The sequence below is a fragment of the Sycon ciliatum genome, chromosome 1, assembly GCF_964019385.1.
Source record: "Sycon ciliatum chromosome 1, ocSycCili1.1, whole genome shotgun sequence".
Taxonomy (NCBI): Eukaryota; Metazoa; Porifera; class Calcarea; order Leucosolenida; family Sycettidae; genus Sycon; species Sycon ciliatum.
This window is the reverse complement of record NC_088643.1, coordinates 39,392,442-39,413,632: the sequence shown is the minus strand read 5'-3', so window position 1 is coordinate 39,413,632 and position 21,191 is coordinate 39,392,442. Positions and strand designations below refer to the sequence as shown.

The following is a 21,191-nucleotide window of genomic DNA, read 5'->3' as shown; positions in this document are numbered from 1 at the left end:
ATTTCAGGGAGTAGTACAATACTACTCCCCGGTTTATTTTAATCAGGGAGTCGTATCCCAGATTTTAATAATCATTGTACAATCATCGGAACATTTACAATGACAGACTGAGTCAGTACTGCACTGAGTCTGTAATGATTTTGGGAATCTTGTGTTCATGTTCATTCTACAACAAGTCTGATTTTACTTCAATTTTTAGTTAAAATTATTATAGTCAGTAGTTCATTAGCCGTCTCGGTCCGGAATGATGCTCGCTACTCGCTCCTGTGGCCAGTTCAGAGCTGTCGCTTCACAATGCTTCCCCCGAAGCTTGTCCGTATCGGCCGGCAAGATGGGAAGACCCGAGCCAGCATCGTCAGCGAACATGTTGGATATCGGAACCCGACGTATTTTCAATGAAGAACATGATATGCTCAGGGAGGCGTGCAGGAGGTGTGTGCAAGCCATGATTTAGTCGGTCAGCATCCTTGAATATTGGAAAGGCTTCCTGTCTGAAGCCTTTCCATACTGGTACTCGATGTTCCAGTTTTGTGACACGAGAATGGCACGAGAATTAGTGTACCGCTGAGTGTACCGCTATACACGTGGTCGACACGTAGTCGACACGTTGTTGATACTTTTTTGACACGTGACCCCGTCAACGGTCTGCTTTGTGCCAATGCCACTCGGTAAACGCCGATGTCGCGTACGACAAAGACGACTATCCCGTACGCGAAATAGTTGAGAATTGCATGACGTGGACCTGACGGCAAGGACAACTGCGAGGAGGCCCCTTTCGGTACCCCTGACGGGAAGGAGAACTGCAGAAGTCGACGAAGTCGAACGAGGAGGCCCCTTTCCCGTACCCCATACTGCAAAGTGCCATTGATGGATACCTTTTGCACCTGGAACGACCCCTTAAACGCTGTCGCGGCGACTATCCCGTACGCGAAATAGTTGAGAACTGCTGACGCGGACCTTTTGCACCTGGAACGGCCCCGTAAACGCTGTCGTGTCGGCGGAGTGAATGTGCAGGGTACTAGGGGGAAAAGAATTGCTGCAAAGACGTCCCCTCTACTAGGCTCTAGGCCTTTGCCTTTGGAGACATGGCGAACTGAATGCGCAGGGCGAAAAGAATTGCTGCAAAGACGTCCGCTCTAGGCCTTTGGAGACATCGTGGGAACTCCTTCCGGTACTATACAAACTGCTGACGTGGCCGTGGACATGTACATGGAGAGTCATGGTGGGACTTCATGTACATGGATACATGGTGGGAATTCCTTCCGGCACCCCCGTACCGCAAAGCCAACGGTGGGGAAGGAGAAGTGCAGACGTGCAGGAAGACGAACGAGGAGGAACCAGGACGAGCGAGCAATGGCAGGACTAGCTGGACCGTAAGTAATAGCTGAATTGTGCATGACAACTTGACATCCATGCGGCACTCGCCACTTGCCACTGCATATTTCTTGTCCACTAACAATGTCTCTCCTCTGCCCCCTGTGTGTCCACGGCCCTGTTGCTGAATTGGCCCGATGAATCGAATGTCTTCCGCAACTGGAACGGCCCCGTGAAAGCTGTCGCGTCGGCGACTGAATGCGCAGGAGGGAAAATATTGCTGCGAAGACGTCTCCTCTAGACGACGGTAAGGCACCCCATTGATATGTTGCCAGTGTGTGCCAGGGTATCGCGCGATGGTGAATGAGGAATGATGAAGGGTACGGTGGGACTGTAGACCTGTTACCTTCTACTAACACGTTATCAGGTGGAGAGTGTCTTGTACTCACGTTATCAGGTCGAGAGCGTATTGTAGTCACTCTCTCTATTCCTGTACTTCATTACGTTTAAGGTGTACGTATAACTTCTCAAAAAAAGTTAATGGTCTACAGTCGTGTCGGAAGGGTACGGTGGGACTGTAGACATGTTACCTTCTAACACGTTATCAGGTGGAGAGTGTCTTGTACTCACGTTATCACTATATCAGGTCGAGAGCGTATTGTAGTCACTCTCTCTATTCCTGTACTTCATTACGTTTCAGGTGTACGTATAACTTTTCCAAAAAATTTAATGGTTCACGTCTTCAGATAGAGAGCGTATTGCACCCACTGTCTAGTCTCTGTAGTGCATTGAGATTTTGTTGATCGAACATGAAATGGATACACAGACGAAGCCAGGCCAAGTACATGGCGAGATGTCGCCAGAAGAACGTCTTCAGGTAGAGAGCGTATTGCACCCACTGTCTAGTCGATTTTGTGGATCGCACATGAAATGGATACACAGACAAAGCAGGCCAAGTACATGAGAGAGTGGACGATGTGCAGATCGAAACGGCCTGCGGGTACTTCATTAAAGTTACCCGTGACATAACTAGGATAAAAGTTAATCACTGCAAAAACATTGCCAAGTATGTGAGCACTTTGGACTTGACAGAAGAGTGCACGGGCGACGTTGACAAAACATACTGCGGTGACTGTCACTATCATGACAGCAGGGCACATCGCACGCAGCATCGCAGATCGTGTCGAATTGCGCATCATAATATTGCAAAATTGCTCCTGTGCATGCAAGTGGATTTCATTGCACTTCTCAGTTTGGGAAATGCTCGATTATGACAATTCTCCGTGTGAGTGCACTAGCCCTGAACAGACATGTAGGTGAACCGTTTGTGGTGTCTCATAGCCTACCTCACGACCTTCTGCTTTCTTTCTTCATCACTTGTATCTTGCAGGTATATCATCCCGTGACGACCACATTGAAGTCTGAATTTGAAGTGTGAAGATGCTTCAGCAACCACATCGTACTTTTCCATTGCTTTCATTGTGCTTCTACTGTGCATGTGTGTAAGTTGTGGGGTAAACATGTGATGACATTGTATGCTGGCGACATGGTCAGATGTTCATGCGTCTAACGTACACCTGCATGTTATGCATTGAAAAGGGCTTGCCACTTGCGATCCTGGGACGAGTATCAGGTCCGCTTTGTCCTGTGTGGGCTGTATCAGATTGTTGTTCACTTCTCTATCTGTTGGATATGTGACTTTCTGCAAGTTTCTGGTGTATGATGGCCACGTCCTTGCTTGTCACTTTGTATGATATTACATTCTGTATTCGCTGCTTCCATGGCATGGTCTGCAAACTGCAATCCTTGGGCAAATGTCATGTTTGCTATGTTGTGCTTTGGCCGTCAGCTTGTCTACACGCTGTAGTTGAATTATTTTTGTTTCACAACTGACTTCCTCAAGTACGGTGGCCACTGCTTTGCATGGCATTATACATGAAGAATTTCCTGTTTGTGTCGTGTGCATGTGCGTATGTGTGCGTGGTCACGTGTGTGTGCCGTGTGCATACACATGTTTGTGTATCTGTGTGCGGGGTAGCGAGGCGGGGAGGGCTGGTATGTATCAGTGTGTTATTGCAATCGCATGGCTACATACAGTACATCGCGCGCGTGGTCATCATGTTTACCTTCGGGGTTGGGGTGGGGAGGGAACGGAAAAAGAGCTGAAATTATCCATATAAAAATCGCTCTGTGAGCGGTTCTGAAAAACCTTTACTGGTACTGCCCCGTCGTAAAAGTAAGAAATTAGAACTGGCCCATTGTCCCCCCAAATGCGAACTGATCCACCTAAATCGCGAATGACGGGACCCGAACGCACCAGTAGCACGAGGTTCCTACCTGTGGATGCAGATGGGGACGTTGGTCCGGACCATAGGCCATGTACTGTACTAGCGGTAGGCTTCCCTATCAAAATAATAAATTCTACTGCTACTACTGGTGTTACCCTATGATAATTGCCGTGATCCTGTGCCCTCCCGACCTCGTGCTACTGGTGCGTTCGGGTCCCGTCATTCGCGATTTAGGTGGATCAGTTCGCATTTGGGGGGACAATGGGCCAGTTCTAATTTCTTACTTTTACGACGGGGCAGTACCAGTAAAGGTTTTTCAGAACCGCTCACAGAGCGATTTTTATATGGATAATACTACATGTACATGACTGTGTTATTTTTACTGTTCCGACATAAATCAAGTGCATAGGCAGCGCACGGTCAGCCCCTGTTCTTCGACCCTCCACGTCCTGCATCATGCATGGTATCACCATTAGTAGGCACTTCAGTCACGTGACATGACCTGTCAAAAAGTGCTAACGCTGAATCGCGTACATGCGCGGCACCAAGGAAAGGCGCATGCGCATAGATCGATCTGTAGCTGCACGGAAGCTGCGCAGGGCCTTCTCGTGTGGCGCAGCATGTAGCTGAGGCCCTCAGCTAGCTTTCGTTTGAGCCCACATACGTCATGATGCGGCAATTTTTTGAACTCACGTACAGTTCGAGTAAAATCGGCAAGGATTTTTCGGGCATTTCACTTGGTTGCACGCATTTGCCATGTAGCTCATCGTCTTCAGCGTCGTTTTTCCTTTCGGAATCAGTTGTCCTCGTTCGTCCAACACTTTGCGCATTGCTGCGCAAGGAGAAATAATGCGAGGTGTTATTGGAAGCGAACCGCGACAGGCGTCCTCCCGGCAATAGTCCTTGTTCGTCGGAGCCCATGCGCATGGCTGCGCAAGAAGAAATATGCCAGGTGTTATTGGAGTCGCATCGGAGCAGTCGTCCTCTCCTGCAGACGACGAGTAGGACAGTATATACTTCGGCGACTGGACCAAGAGAGCTGACATCAAAACGGCCTGCTCGGAACAAATCGTCAGCTGATCAGCAGGTGGCTTCCAGCGACCAAGAAAAGCATTGACGGTGATATTATACCAAGAATCCAGCACACACTCTATGCACAAAATCTCACATGCTGGAGTTGCTGAAGTTTCAGTAGTCCCAAAAATTTACAGACGATGTTCTATTGTAATAGTTTGTCATTTCTTTCCGTCAAATACCCGGTAAATTCTAGTTTGCTCAGTCTTCGGCTCATTGTTCTTCCGTACTCGTCACCACGTCAGTACTGTACATATAGCAACAATGTGTTCTGGCACTGAATTATTGTAGTTACTTTATCTTACCTCAAAGTCTCATCTTATGCTTTTCCGAAGGCTTCTCTGCACTGTTTTCATGCTGTTGCGATGGAGTTGCTATGCTGTTGCTATGGAGTTGCCATGGTGACCACATCCGATATCTTCGTCGGAGCTGCCGGACGGAAGAAAAATCCGAAGTATTTCCAAACCATGCTGTTTCTGCATTCATCTGATTATTTTGACCTGCTTCCAGCGAGCCTGGTATTTTGCCACTATAGACACTGAAGCAAGTTCTGCCAATTTCTGATATGCTGCTGGTGCCGTCGATATACTGAAAATGCCGTTATTCAATTCTCCGACTTTGGGTGGCTATATCTCTGTGCCAAGTTATTCTTTTTGCTTCAAATTTTCTGTGGAGTCTTCCTAAACCTATCTGAATCGGATACAAAAAAGAAATACGCGTATTTCTCGTTTTGAAAAAATCGCCTGAAGTGCCTACCATTAGTACCGTACTGTATTGATATCCTGCATACCGGTAGCAGCCTGGTGGCTATGACGCACGATGGATTTCCGCAGACTCATTCACAGCCTGACATTTTTATGCCACGCTTCTGTAGTCTGTGAAATAGGCACAACCAGTAACTGTTATATGCGGGATTATTCGCCGAATATGCGGTATAATACTAGAGAGGTTGTGCACAACTTTACGTAAGTGTGACTTGTGAGTGTGGCTGTAAAGTACCGTGAAACGTAAACACACACACAGTGCTGAGCCACGTGACTAGTGCTATAGTGAATATAAGATTGTGCTACCGTCAAATACCACCACCACCCCCTCCTCCTCCCCCCCCCCCCCCCCTCCCCCCTCCCTCTCACAACACTATGTCGCTTCCCAACAAGTATCAGTTGTTACAGCAAGCGGGCAGGGGCTGGATTGCACTTGATCCAGATGATCAAGTGCTGTACGATACACAGCAAGACGGAAGGTCAGGCTTGCCACGCTGAATTGGATTGTGCCCAATTCCATGATCCCTGCAGCAGGTAGCACCTATACTGGCATAGGCAGTACAGGACAGTAACAAGAGCACAGTCATACATTTGCTCAACACCTCATCTTAGTATTTGCAGAACTTCCGACCACATCAAAACAGAACGACTTGCTGCGTTGGACTATGTGTGTGTGTGTGTGTGTGTGTGTGTGTGTGTGTGTGTACGTGTTTGTGTTTGTGTGTCTATGTCTCTCTTTCTGTGTGTCTGTGTGTGTGTTTCTCTAGATTCGTGGAGACAGAAGTCACCCCTTACCACAAACAGTACGCAGTATGACAGTTGCAAGATAGCAGAATACATAACTGTGTAATCTTGTTCTAAGATAACTGTCTTCTTGAAGAAATGTTCATTTTGTAAACAGTATGGTACTATGGGTGATGCTGTGCCTCAGCTGCTGGATTGGTTTTCTCAGTTTGGCAACAAATATTCACCAATACAATTCTCCTCTAAGTCACACCTCAGCAGCCTGGCCTTTACCTACCGCCGGCTGAATTGTTTTTCCAGGTTTGTACATGCATTGTGCAGATAGCAATTGTTAGAAGGGTCATTGGACATCCCAAAGAGTGCTTTCGCCGGCATCTGTCACATGACCATACGGGCCGGGCCATCCATGTTGGTTCCAACTCCTCTCGATCCAGAACATGTCGTAGGTTGGGTTGCTCGGCGTTTGAACTACACTGTAGTACTGTTGCTCAGACGCTGCTAGTGAAACTTGTCTGACTCGCACCAGTGTCCAGAATACTTCAGAAGCCTTACAACACTGTACACGGCACCTAGAAAATAGAAACACGTCCAAGATGTTTTCAACGTGAATCACTTCAAAACCACCTGTAGGATGGGCTGACAGGCCTATACTACTTAGATGCTTTCATGAATCATGACTATGTACTAAGCAGTCAATGTCGTTGGCACCACCAGCCACTACGCCTGGTGAACATCCAGTTACGTAGTGACCACCTGGATACTTTTCTGCACCTCACCTATCACGGTTGCTAATTATTAATTGATCGCACATGACATATGGTCGTGGGTATGTTGGCTGGCTGGATATCTATGTAATATGTGTGTGTGTGTGTGCGTGCGTGTGTTTGTGCGCGCGCATGTGTGTGTGTGTGTGTGTGTGTGTGTGTGTGTGTGTTTGCGTGTCTTGTTGGACAGGTGGGAGCAAGATGGAGTTGTGAGCAGAGAGGTAAGCAAGGCTTGGCTCTGACTGCAGCAATGTGTGTTATTTGTGATAGTGATGATGCATGGTGGCGTGGGGCAGGGGTTATAGTGCGCAGGGCCAGATTACAGCAGTATCGTTTATTAACATCCACAAGCTTTTGTCACTCCTCGGTCAAGCACATCCTGTCGCAAATAGTCCTGGAAAGCTGAGCGGAATGCCTATCCAACAACTTGTTTATTTCCTCATTGCAATCCGTTGCCATTTCACAAAGTTCTGGCAGTGTTGGTTTTCTTGTTCAAAGTGCGCAAACATGATCAAAACCAGCAGCACAATATCTCTTTTGTCTAGAAATTCAAACTTGTTCAATGACAAATACCTGACAACTTTGAATGACGTGGAGCAAACCTAAAACTCTGTAGGTGCAGTTCATTCTCCATAATGAAAGCTCCACTGAGCTGGCCAGTGTGCACAGTAAGAAATGACAAGGGGATTGAAAGTTATTTGAAATCCATGTCTCCGAAAGTGCACTGCTAAGAGTATATGGGTCACCAGTTTACAGCCCTAATTAAATTCTACAGCCTGCGGGTCATCCCTTCCACTACCCATTTCAGCCTTCAACGATATTCTGTACTACATGTGATGCTGTGCTTCTGTTGTAGGTCTGGGAGAAGGCAGGTAGCAATGGATTCCTCAATGTATATATTCCAGAGGAACATGGCGGAGTGGGAGCAGACTACAAGTCCGCAGTTATTATCGCTGAGGAACTGTAAGTCTCAGCGCATGTCATTAGCTTTTCCTACAGCTTTTGACGATGTGCTTAGAAGAAGGTGTTTCCTTTTTAATTCCTTTGAGCGAGGTAGCACCTTACTACCCTTAGACGATGGTGCCGGTCCTGAGACACTGCCACCACCATGGACAGAATTGACTATGGGTCAGTGTCGTGCTATGTTATCGCATGAGCTGATTGCTTAGTAACTGGTGGAGTTAGTGGACATTATAGCGTAACTGGTAGTTCCTTGATCCTTCTCAAGTTTTTCCATAAAGGCTACCTTTATAAGTTTACATTCTGCACGTGGCACCCTAGTCACTGACTTTGTGTGTAGCCCTGAGAGACTGTGTGTGGAACTTGAACACACAGCCAATGCTGCACACACAGCCAATGCTGCACAATGCCGTTTGCAGAGTACAAACCAACATGCTTTCATATTCACTATTTTGTGAGTGTGTGTGTGTGGGGGGGGGGGGGGTGCATGAGTGTGTTTGTGAGTGTGTGTGTGTGTGTGTGTGGTGCATGAGTGTATTTGTGAGTGTGTGTGTGTGTGGGGGGGGGGTGCATGAGTGTGTTTGTGAGTGTGTGTGTGTGTGGGGGGGGGGGGGTGAAAGAAAGAAAGAAAAAAAGAAAGAGAGAGAGAGAGAGAGAGAGAGAGAGGGGGGTGGGGAGAGAGAGAGAGAGAGAGAGAGTGTGTGTGTGTGTGTGTGTGTGTGTGTGTGTGTGTGTGTGTGTGTGTGTGTGTGTGTGTGTGTGTGTGTGTGTGTGTGTGTGTGTGTGGGCGTGCGACTACACTGATGCATTTCATAAGCATTCAGTATTTCATTGTGCACTTCTGTTCAACTTCATTGCCGGATAATTTGCAGAGCCTACGCTGGTGCAACTGGTGTGATGTTCGCATTGCATTCTGATGTAAACATGCCATACTTCTCAAAATATGGTTCGGATGAGCAAAGGAAGCGCTTCATCCCAGCAATGACCGCTGGTACATGTATCACTGCCATTGGCATGTCAGAGCCTTGCGCTGGGAGGTAAGCAAACTACACATCACTAGTTTGAAGTCGTCCCAGAAATATCCCCCCCCCCCCACACACACACGTAAACCCATTCACACGCATGCGCGTAGCCTGCATGCGACACGGGGGGGGGGGGGGGGGGGGGCATGTGCACCCCCCCCCCCCCTAAAAACTTCGCCCTAGGTTTTGCATGCACATAATGACCATGAATGACACGCACCAACCATCCTACACATATGCGGGCAGTATTGGCGCTCGGCAAAACTCTTATTTCTTGGTTTACGTTTTGCTCTACACACGGTATCCGTTACACTTGATGCAGTAGCAGCTTCCGGAGCATTGACTAACCAACAGGGCGCATGTAGCCGTACACGTGTGCCAACTCTTGTCAATTGTGCAGCTGAACCGTGGGTGCTAAACGACAGGACTTAGTAATAATTTCAGGACTTGTTTCTGTTTAATTGGACAAGCTGCAATAAGATACTCATGATTCAGAACGGGATAGGCAGCTACGTCTTCTTAGAAGTTCAGTGTTTGATCTTGAAAACGCAGTCACACTGTCCGTTAGACCTTGAATAGCCCCCCCCCCCCTCTCTCTCTCTCTTTCTGTTTCTCTCTCTCTCTCTCTCTCTAACACACACACACACACACACACACACACACACACACACACACACACACACACACACACACACACACACACATATCGTGTGTGCATGTGTCGGTTGGTGTACGTGCATGCATTGTGCCTATGCAGTGATCTTCAAGGCCTTCAAACTCATGCTGAACGAGATGGAGATGACTATATCCTGAATGGCAGCAAGGTAAGTATAATGTTCCTGAGTGAACATCAAGTTAGTTCCTGCACTCCATAGATCAACTTCACCCCACAGAGCCTCTGTCTCCAACTGCGTTTCCCTCTTTGCCATGGGAGAGAATAGGAGTCGACCTCTGCCAACATGACGGTCAGGAGTACCTCATTGCTGTCGACTACTTCTCCAGGTACATTCACGCCATCCCGCTACGGAAGACTACCTCTGGAGCCGTCATCAAGGAACTCCACGAGCTGTTCGCCATCCATGGCATCCCTCAAGTCCTTGTGTCGGACAACGGTCCACAGTTCGCAAGTGCTGAATTCGCCGCATTCACAGCCCAAATGCAGCTCACCCCGCATCGCACCAGTAGCCCGCACTACCCACAGAGCAACGGTGAAGCTGAGCGAGCGGTTCGAACCTTCAAGCGTCTCCTGAAGACCAACAACAGCCTCAACGATGCCTTACTCAGTTACAGGTCAACACCCCTCGCATATGGCTACTCGCCAGCCGAGCTCCTGTTTGGTCGTCGTCTACGCACACACCTCCCATGTACAGCGGAATCCCTCGCTCCAAGTTGGCCTGATATTGCCAAGCTAAGGAAGTTTGAGGTGAGGCAGAAAGACAGACAGAGTGAGACGTACGACTCGTCACACCGAGCACAATCTCTGCCACCATTGACCCAAGGAGACCGAGTCTGGGTGCAAGATCTCGCTTCTGAAACCGTGATTGCAGACCGCGTCTCCGGCAGGTCCTATATTGTCACGACCGACAACCTGTCCGAGTACTACCGCAACCGTCGCCACGTCAAGTTGCTATACCTGATGTGCCACCAACACCAACACCAACACCGCAGTTGAATGTCACTACACCTGCAGAGCCTCCATCCGCTGATGTCGAGTTCCAGTCAACCTTGCGCCGATCAGCACGTCCATCCCGGCCGCTGAACAGACTCGACCTGTAAACGCATTAGTCATTACTCATGCTATGATCACTCCAGTCGCTGACACTGATGATCGTGAACTGCATGTAGTATTTGTGTGTCTCTACCCTATCTCCTCTGTATGTGTATGACTAAGTATTCTTCGAGCTGTTACCTCTGGAACCTCTCTCTCTTCGAACATAAACAGGGAGATGTCGTGGCTCCGTTGTTGTACCCGATCCATTCCAGGATCGGTTACCCCTATGCATTCCCGTACTGTGTACATATATGGATCCTGGTTGTGCATCTTTATCTTTCCTTGTTCTATGTAAATAAACTTTAGTTGTAGTCTGGGACTTGTACTTGTGGAGTGAAGTTGATCTATGGAGTGCAGGAACTAACTTGATGTTCACTCAGGAACATTACAGTAAGCTTATGAACCACTTCTAGAAATACATGTACGGGTTTGAATGCTTTCACACCAATCTGATCTTTGATAAGGTCATGTTAAGATATTATCGTATTAGCAGGCAGGGGCGTAGTGCACACTTTGAATGCTCAGTTTAGGATCAAAATGTGCACTTGGTACCGGATTTCGAAGTTGAGCTCCCTAAAACTCTTGCTTGCTTCGTTTGTGTACTTCTAGACATGGATCTCCAATGGTCAGCTTGCTGATGCGGTTGTTGTCGTTGCCAAGACAAAGAAAGAAGGACGTGCAGCCCATGGACTTTCGCTCTTCGTAGTAGAGAGAGGAATGCCTGGATTCGAGCGTGGCAAGAACTTAATCAAAATCGGCCTCAAAGCACAGGTATGCAGCGTGCACTGATGTGTGTGTGTGTGGGGGGGGGGGGCACAAGTGGGCATTGATTACAGATCAGGGCCAGTTTCTGAGTTCATTATTATCGAAGTCAACTATGGTATGGTTATGCGGTATAAGGATCGAAGTCAACTATGGTATGGTCATGGTGCGGTGTAAGGACATGTATGAGTGTACTGTATGTAGAGTCACACATGTCTGTATTTGCAGAAGTGTTTGTACGAAAAAAAGAAGAAAAAAACAATCGCTAAATTCAGGTCGTCACTTTAAAAAAAAATAATTTACGTTGTAATCCTACCCATTCCGATGCATGACTATGGAGGAGTCCGGGTTGTGCTTACTCATGGGTGCACATGCATATGCCTTTTCAACTGCTTTCCTTTACTGTCTTTCCCAGGACACCAGTGAGCTGTTCTTTAATGACGTACGTATACCTGCCTCCAACATGTTGGGAGAGGAGAACAAGGCATTCTACTACATGATGAATGAGCTACCACAGGTAAGGAGATCACTTTACCCGGGAACCTATTCTACATACACACCTCATAGCCCGTGCCTTACCTAGACGCATAATAATATTTCTGTCCGGCTTCTCTTTGCCCTGTTGCCTGTTGTATTTTTATGGCTGGCTGGCTATCGCCCCTTACCACTTTATTGACCTCTATTCCAGGCCTTGAGAAGGCAGGGGCGAGGGAAGGTATTTATCTTTTGAAGGTGATACAGCCAATTATCGGAAGTACTCTGGGGCTGGAGAGAGGGGTGGGAGGGGTTTTGTCCGCGAATATTTTGGAAATTTGGGTCCAAAACCAGTGTATTGTATTGGTTCACGGGGTAGCCAGGGCAAAGCAAATGATAAGGTCCACAGCGCAGTGATTTACCCCGGGCCGCAGGCTTTCATGTGTACTATTTTGAGATTTGCATAAAGGTCTTTTCTTCAGACTTTTCCTGTTTGCGTCTTTCCCTCAAACCAGTAAATAAAGACATACCAAGACATACCGATATTGAGATGCCTTTTTGTTGGCTCTTCTGCCTGGATTTCATTGACAGATGCGTTAAGGCCGATTCATACTTCATTTTTTGCGACGCGAAAGCGCGATGCGAAAGTGCGAAATGTCTTGCGTTGGCGACGGCTGATTTATACTTTTCAGGTCATTTTGCGAGACGCCGCGAGTCGCACTTCACGTGGTCAACTTTTTTGCAACTAAAAAATGTTGTTCTCTTGGCAACGGGAAGTTGTGCCGGGAAACTGCAAAAATCCACTGACATGATGTGGTTCTCGTGTTTCTTTTCATTTTGAGAGAGACGAGCGCAAGAGCAAGAGCAAGATGGATATGGACACAGCGTTGGATGTCGCAGCAGCCTGTTTGCTGCTAGCTGCTGCGTTTCAGCGTCGGAGGACAGCACGGACCAGACGTTGGTGTGTTCGTCCGTATTACCAGCACAGGTTAGAGCGAGGGTCGTACCAGTCAGACATTGTGCAAATGAGAAGTGTAGACGAGAGCCTGCACTTCAAGTATGTGCGTATGTCCCCGGCTGTTAAGCCCATGGATCCTTCCATGAGTGACATGCGAACTGTAACTACTTCAAAGTACAAGTATTATTATTGTACCCTGCACTGTTTGGCGGTGTAATCTAAGATGAGATGGAAAAAATTCTGATTTCTAGTTCATAGTATTCCGGTGGGGACTGGTGTTGCTTGTTGACTCAAGTTGTGAACCCTGCTGCATTATAGGAACGGATGGGTGTGGCTGTTTCAGCTGTGTCATCAGCGGAGGCCATGTTTGAATGGACACGTGAACATCTGAAGGAGAGAAAGGCGTTTGGAGGACCGCTGTCATCAATGCAGGTACATCTCTACTCTCTTTCTCTCTCTCTCCCTCCCTCTCTTTCTCTCTCTCTCTCTCTCTCTCTCTCTCACACTCTCTCTCTCTCTCTCTCACTCTCTCTCTCTCTCTCTCTCTCTCTCTCTCTCTCTCTCTCTCTCTCTCTCTCTCTCTCTCTCTCTCTCTCTCTCTCTCTCTCTCTCTCTCTGTTTAGAGTGGTTTCACACCTATCACATGACCATACAGGGCGACCATGTTGCTTCCAACTTCAGGGCTCACAGTCCAATACAAAAGCGTGGAGTCGCGCACGGCTTTGCGCGATTGTCACGTGATGACAAGTGACCAATCACAGGCCTCTATTCTCCTCCATTCTCAAATCTTTGATCCAGTCCACTACATCGGCCCTGATGTCCACGAAGCTGGTATTCGCTGTGCTGATTCAAAACCCCCAAACTCAGTGATCTACCGCAGCGTTTCACCATTTTCCCTTCAGTTTTCCGGCACGGATTAGCCAAAGTCTGGTCGTTTTGGCTTCGATTTCGGCTCAGCAATCGGAAAAGTGATCGGTAAATGTCTGGAGAATTCCACGCTGAAAAAAATAAGCCCTAGATGATCAAAATCCGCCAAGAATGAGATGTAGTGGACATTTTTGAGTGAGTGCCACTCAGGGCGCAGAACGCCAAAAGTGCAAAAGCAGCACCAAAAATTCAAAAATATATGTCTTGACCAAAACAGCAGCAACAAGAACAACAACAAAATGATTCGCTGTACTCACCTTCCAGCAGGCCAGGGAGTCATTCCTCGGATAAGGCAGGGAAGCTCCTCTCAGCAGCGTTGGCCTGTGCAGATTTCTTTCGGCCAGGATCATGGCGGACGGAGTGGCACTTGCCCTTCTTCTCCAGGGCGATCATTCTCTGCTCGTGGTCTTGTCGAGGCTTGTGGCGCTCCAGGGCGTTCCTGTAGGTCTCAGGTGCTGTCAGAGCTCTACCAGAGTGGTCGCTGGATACTGTTTTCCTCAAAGTCTCTCTGGCTTGCTGAAGACGCTCTGCCGTGATGGTGCTTGAGTATTCCAGCATTTGCTTTCTGACGTGCTTCATGGACGCTTTGGTAACTCGCGTTGTGGTACGAGCACCTGCGGAGAGATTCTTGTAGAGCTGGAGTCGATCTGCTGTGGAGTGAAGCACATTCTCTACAAACAGATGTGTGGCCTGCTTCGACGCTTCGGACTCGTTCGGATGGACGTAGATATCCGCAACATTGAACTGGCGTTCTGCGATGACATTATTCACCGGAATGGCGAAGACATGCTGCTTGTGCCACTGCCAAAGGTGAGGCTCGGAGGTGCTTGTAGGCACAGTACCAGAGCTGCAGTCCGCCAGTGCTCGGATCTCAGTTGCCATTGCATCGGGAATGGGCCAACGCTGCATCCACAACTGCATTTCGGCTGCCTCTCCCGCAACTAGCGCCAACAGCTCAAACTCCTGGAACCACCGTTGGCTTGTGCTGCCAAGAAGATACTGCTGGCGGTCCAAGATTCCCTCCTTGCAGCAGGCCGCAACAAGATGCTCCACGGACTTCAGCTTCAGTGCAGCGTTAACCAGATTACTGTACAGGGATGTGGCATACTGCGGTGTCTGGGATGCCGCTACAGATGGCATTGCACCGTGTGTGAAGGTGTGGATGTTCGAAATTGGATTTCCGAGCACACGTAAGACCGCCCGCCAGAACAGATGCCGTGTTTCTGTGTCTGCTCCAGAAGCGAACAGGAGAGGGAAATGGTGCCACCGACAGCCATGCTTCACGAGCGCATCCTTCACTGCCGTGAACATTGCCTTGTGTGTGCAGGAGAATATTTCCTGGTCACCATCGTTCAGCGCTGCCTTGGAATTCTCCGTCAGTGGCAGTGCAAAGGCTGGGTATTCCAGCATCAGCTGTGCCATGTTGATGTCAGCAGTGACTTGCCTTGGCCACATCCTTGCCAAATACCCGGAGCTGAAGTTCAACTCGGTATCACCGATTTGACACTTCTCCAGTCCGGGCATTATCAGGCGATCCAGCAACTCCAGGAGCATCGTCCGTTGCGCCGCAAGCCGGTCATTGGCTGCCATCTCAACGATGTTGCTCCATATGGAATAGTGAGTTTCACTGACCGGCAACCTCTCCAGCATCTTCTTCCCCAGCTTCACACATGCCGTGCCATACTTCGCCCACCATTTCAGGCTGGCGTGGATGTAGCTCCACCTCGTTTCTACGAATTCTTGCGGCAGTGGAGGTGGCTTCGGCAGGATGTGCTCACTAACGTACAAGGCCTTGTAGTAGGTGGGTTTCTGGTGGTGAATGTAACCGACCTTGTAGTGAAGCTGGAAGAGGTTGAACTCCATCATGGTTCCGCGTTGTCCCAGCCCTTCACTCATGCCATTCCGCAAGGCAATGTTCAGTATGTGGGGATAGCATCCCACGAACACTGTGGTGTTGCCGAACATGCGGCCAAGCTCAACAGCTTGTCCTTTCTTTGCTCCTGATTGGGTTGATGCATTGTCTCCAATGACCGCTGAAATGGTTTGAACTTTGTAAACATCATGCACAATGTGGTGGTCGACCTGTGCCTGGTCTTGGCCACTCCCTGATGCTACGATTGTGTTTGCCAGGACATAAGCAATTGGGCTCTGCAATTTATCGCACCACGTGTGGATGCCAACCATATGGCGCTCCTCACCGCGTTTGTTGCTGTCGTCAGCAAAGACGTGCGTGTCGTAAACATTAGAGGCCAGTTTCTCTTGGAGCAGCGCTTTGTCAACTTCTGCTAGCAAGACATTCCAATCAGCAATTGTCGATGGAGAGACTGAGGTACCCAAGTTTGCCGTTGGCTCTTTTCCTGTTAGCAATACATGTGACAGTGACAATGCTTGTGCCATCTTCTGGTTGCTTAGCAAGCATGCCATTTTCATAAACCGTGCCTGTGCCATGAAGTCTGGCGTGTGTGTGCTCGTAGTAGTACCGTCCATCAAGCTCGACCGTATGCAAATTGGTTTTGTGTCTGGTATTCTCTTCTCTATTTCATGGCGTTCCCTTTTGTGTTTCGTTGCTGCACTTCTGGCACCGCGAAGAGCATTGGCTTGTTTCTTGATTCTTTCCTTCTGCCTTTCTAATTTCTGCTCAGCCGATAAAAGCAGATTCTGCATGGTACTATTTCTTGCTTTAAGCTGCTCTAGTTCGTTCTGCAAATCTGCCGATGACCTCGTGTCGGCCATGTCTGATGGTGGACTGAGTGCATTACTTTGTATGGTGGGTTTTTCTCCACATCCAGCGTCATCACTTACAGTTTGACTTTGTGCTGCCTCCTAGTGAATGTGGGCAAAAAAGGAAACGCACAGTGACAAAATATGTTTGTTCCATTTTATTTACAATCTATTAATTATTTACTTTAGCGACGGTGTTTGGCTGAGATTTTGTTGGTACCTGAGCATCCTCTGAAATGGAGATACTTCCAGCAAGTATATCTGACTGAGGACATGACGCCGACACGACAGGGATGACTTCCTCTTCGCACGGTATCAGAGGACTTAGCTGCTGCGGCACATCGAGAGCCTGAGGCTCCTCACTACATGTACGTGTACTACTGCTAGTGTTAGGTGTTTTGACCTTCTTCGCAGGGGTTCCGAAACGACCAGAGTTTGACGATCTCTTTCGGGATTTCGGATAGTCGAGCTCCAACAATCCATAAGCTGTACGGTTCTTTGATGCCATCGAAAACTCCGAGTCCCAAGGCTCGGACGATGCGAACGCCAGCGCAAGGGGAAAGTGCAAGAGGAAATAGGAAAAGTCGAAAAGACGCCGATCGCGTGAGAACGGGAACTGAGCCGCCGAGGCCGCAGCACGTGCGGTTCACGCGAGCAGTCCACGCTTTTCGTGATTTGGCATGCCGGCTGTGAGCCCTGAACTTCAGTCAACCCTTGCATGTATGGGTCACATGGTGTTTGCCATGTTGGTTCCACTGTCCCCATGCCATGATCACCTTCTGCACAAATTTAATCACACTGTGACAAAGATGTGCAATCACTATTATTTGTCCTTGATGCTGCTTATGGTACCGGTCAGTGTTGCTGCTGCTCGTGGTAGTGCTGCCGCTGCTGGTAGTGCTAATATCATGAAGTACTTTGTTTGATTGTAGTCACAGCTCACTCTCTGGTGTTCTGTTCTGCTTGTGCTTGTTTTCAGTTGCTAAGACATCGCATGGCCAAGCTAAAGACTGACATAGCCGTTGGCCGGGCATTTGTTGACAGCTGCATTGAGCGACATGGGGAGCAATGCCTCGATGCGGCCACAGCATCCATGGCCAAAGCATGGTCAGTATTATTTCGCACCACATGTACAGTTCTGGCCAAAGAAATCCGGCCCATGAGCCGAAAGCAGTGCCAAGGCTCATGTGGCCTCTGTGGCCCTCGGATGGGCTTTTGGACCGTGCATGATGTAATTTATTGAAAGAGACACATGGCACTTTGTTTACTCACGTGTCGTATTTCTTTGGCCACAGCTGTGTGTCATGTACCTGTAGCATGATCACTTGGCATATGTGCAGTGTTCCTAGCCTGGCCACAAGATTCACATCAGATGTGTTGCTAGTGATGTCATAGTGATGTCATAGTGATGTCATACATGATGCAGTTTCCAGTCACGTAAAGCACTTCAAAGTACAAGGCACTAGGTTTCAGAACTACAGCACATGTACAATTGTACGTGAACAGTAAAACCTGTGTTTGCCGGACGCCGTACCAAGCAGATTCCTGTATTGACCGGACAAATCTTCATGCACCAAAGTGCCGTGCATGGAACATTGCCATACTAGGACAGTTGGGCAGGGCGTCCGGTTAAGGCAGGTTTACTGTACTCTATGCCATGCAGTATGCAGCATGGTGTGCTTCGGTAGTCCTTTCTTGGCGGCATGTTCCGGCCAATGATGTGTGGGTTCAATGTACTTCATTCTACAGTCGTGACCAAAGAAATCCAACCCACGTACCGAAAGCAGCACCAAGGCTCATGCGGCCCCTGTGGCCCTCGAATCAGTTTTGGAAACATGCATGTTGTAATTGAAATGGAAATGCGGCGCTACTTTTGACTCGCGGATCGGATTTCTTTGGCCACGACTGTACATGCACATGGAGTACAGGCTGTGAAACCTGTCTGTAAGGTTGCCTTGACGGGTTTTACTGTGTTGACTATTTCATGGTTGTGCACAAGAGCTGCATGTTGTTTAAAAAATAGAAGTGTAAACCACCATTTAAATGTGTTTGTTATGCAGGGCGTCTGAGCTGCAGAACCGCGTGGCTGACGAGTGTGTTCAGCTTCATGGTGGTATGGGGTACATGTACGACTACAAGATTGGCCGTGCTTACGTCGATGCTCGAATTCAACCTATCTATGCTGGCACCAACGAGATCATGATGGATCTGGTGAGCCGCACAATCTTTCCCAAGTCAACTTGAAACGTGTTTCTGGGGACACTGGTGTGGTTCTGTTACGCATTCCGAACCTAAGACTACAAGTCCTAGTGTTGACCAAACAACAACTTGTTTCATCTCTAAAAGCATGCATCTGTTGGCGCAAACCCCACCCAAGGAAGGAAGTCATAGCCGTGCATGGTTAAGAACACTATCACTAGTTTACCCAGTCTGTATAGTCAGCATTGTGCTAGCTGTTCTGCACTACTGAGTATGTGCATCGTGTGGAAGCATAATGTGCATGTGCAGGCATATGTCACAGTGCATGCCGCCAGGCACCACACTGAGGATCACGGTTTAGAAGGATAACGTTAGGATGGCATTGCTGGCTTTCTTTCTTTCATGTCATTACTGTGCGGCGCGTGCCACGGGACTTTGCTGGCACATGGACAACCCATGATACTTACATGTAGTTTACTTAGTTTTCAGGTATACAATGCTGCATGGTGCCAGTATGCTTTGCCTACAAGCTGCAGCTATCGGTGCAATTGTGAAATTGTGCGCATTTGTATTCAGGCAGATATCAGAGCTTCACGCGTGAGAGTGCTGCCTTTTGCTCTGCGATGCCTTTTCGCTGAATAGCCATGGCATGGGTTCTCGTTAGATGCTAGTGGTTTACTAGTATTTTGGTAGACACCAGCTGTAACTTGCTAGCCAATTTTCCCATATATTCGGCACTAATTTGTGTTTCGGCAAAGGCTTTTCTTGCTGTACTTCAGAGGCCGCCTCACTAGGAGACCAGTTGGGTTTTGATCTGCTTTTTCATCCCTGCTTCCTTTTCAAATTCAAACATAAACAAAAGAATGTCATCTGGGCCACATTCAGGGTCCTACTGAATTTTGGAAGTGTTTGATTTGAACAATACTGGCACAAAGCAAGGCATTTCTTTTAGGCATGCTTTTAGGCATGCTGGTCATGGTAAGCCCCAGAAGTGTGAAATCGGAGTATCCAGTTTGTATTATTTTCATTGCAGAATTGTTACGGAACTGTTTATCGCATGGCACCCAGTAAGTGGGTATGATCTGTGCTGGCCGAATTACCGATCCCGGTTCACACACTCCGTCAGGAATAACACCAAGAATACTACAGGCTAGCTGTAGTAGGTGGTTTTCAGAGATCCAAGCCGGCGCTCTACATTTCCCTATTTTTGTTTTTCAATACTAGTAATTCATTCATGTTGTTAGTTTGACAGCATGAAACTATAACAAGGTATACTAGTATTGTACTATTGGGTTACATTCATTGGCTATGCATATGCGACGAAAGTTTTGCGGGGGGGGGGGGGGGAGCTCTGAATACTAGAAAAAGCAGTTCGTTGATGCGTGATGATGATGGATAGCACTACTTGGGCCTATACTATCCTACACTAGTGTGTATCCTACAGGCTACAGTGTAGCTGTCTCAATGTTTGTTTTTGTTTGTTTGGGTTTATTTTTAATTTTAGTCACTGTACTTCGCAGTAATGGCAATGATGTGACATGACAATACACGAGCGGCAGACCACTGGCACTAGTCACTGTCGGTGCATAGCATTAGCAAGCATAGCGCTACTTGGGCCTTATAAATATAAGTTATAGCTTACAGGTTAGTTAGTTACATAGCGTGAGCCCATCACGATGTCGTGACAATACACCGGTGGTTTACTGACAAGTAACAGTTTAGTGTCATATAAACGGGTTATAACAGAAACATAGTTTTCAACTTCTTTTCATAGAATTACTCCTTCCTTGAGAGTTATGCCATACGTCGCCGAAGAAGAATTTGTTATCCTCCAGTCCATTGAACAAGGCTGGTATTACTACTACTAGTACTAGTGTTTCAAGTTTCCCGAATGATGTTCGCTACTCGCTCCTGTGGCCAGTTCAGAGCTGTCGCTTCACAATGCTTCCCCCGAAGCTTGTCCGTATCGGCCGGCAAGCTGGGAAGACCCGAGCCAGCATCGTCACCGAACATGTTGGATATCGGAACCCGGCGTATTTTCAATGAAGAACACGACATGCTAAGGGAGGCGTGCAGAAGGTAGATCCACGGCTCAGATGCGATGCATGATTGATATCTACACAGTTTTGCGGACCAGGGACTAGTCGTGAAAGGCTTTCACTCCTACTTTATAGTATTTTATACTTTTTAATAGGATCCTGACTTGTTACCGCGATAAAAAAAACTAGTCATGATTTGAACTCGGATGTTGAGCCAATGTTATCATGGATAAAGGAAGGACGAAGTGTTACGCGTTATCATGGTTATGACCTACTATCCACCGATGTAACCAGATGAAGCATGACTTTGTACAACATTTAAAAATTAATCCCCGTTGCTATGCAAAAGACGTTACTTCAGTAACGGCTGGCGCTAGCCAGAGTACACACAGCTTTAATTCCGTGTTTGT

General features: G+C 47.9%; 2 protein-coding genes across 4 annotated transcripts in view; both read left to right on the top strand.

Annotated features, from left to right (window-relative positions):
- Positions 1–45: 45 nt before the first annotated feature.
- On the top strand, positions 46–19,680 carry LOC135825063 (long-chain specific acyl-CoA dehydrogenase, mitochondrial-like). 3 transcript variants are annotated; one of them, XM_065337802.1, is made up of 12 exons: positions 52–432; positions 6,208–6,243; positions 7,139–7,169; positions 7,805–7,911; positions 8,781–8,945; positions 9,688–9,754; positions 11,311–11,472; positions 11,879–11,980; positions 12,782–12,925; positions 13,214–13,327; positions 17,523–17,650; positions 18,604–19,680. In XM_065337802.1, exons 1-12 carry the CDS (start codon positions 245–247, stop codon positions 18,785–18,787), a joined length of 1,428 nt encoding a protein of 475 aa, XP_065193874.1. In that variant the 5' UTR covers positions 52–244; the 3' UTR covers positions 18,788–19,680. The 3 variants fall into 3 exon arrangements, with proteins under 3 accessions (XP_065193885.1, XP_065193874.1, XP_065193880.1); XM_065337813.1 differs by lacking the exon at positions 18,604–19,680 and having other exon boundaries at positions 46–432; positions 12,780–12,925; XM_065337808.1 differs by lacking the exon at positions 12,782–12,925 and having other exon boundaries at positions 58–432.
- Positions 19,681–20,373: 693 nt separating this feature from the next.
- LOC135825051 (long-chain specific acyl-CoA dehydrogenase, mitochondrial-like) overlaps positions 20,374–21,191 on the top strand; it is a 16,385-nt gene continuing 15,567 nt past the window's right edge. Inside the window, exon 1 of the mRNA XM_065337792.1 lies at positions 20,374–20,821. Coding sequence (XP_065193864.1) covers positions 20,634–20,821 — 188 coding nt within the window. The 5' untranslated portion in view covers positions 20,374–20,633. The remainder of the gene's footprint in view (positions 20,822–21,191) is intronic.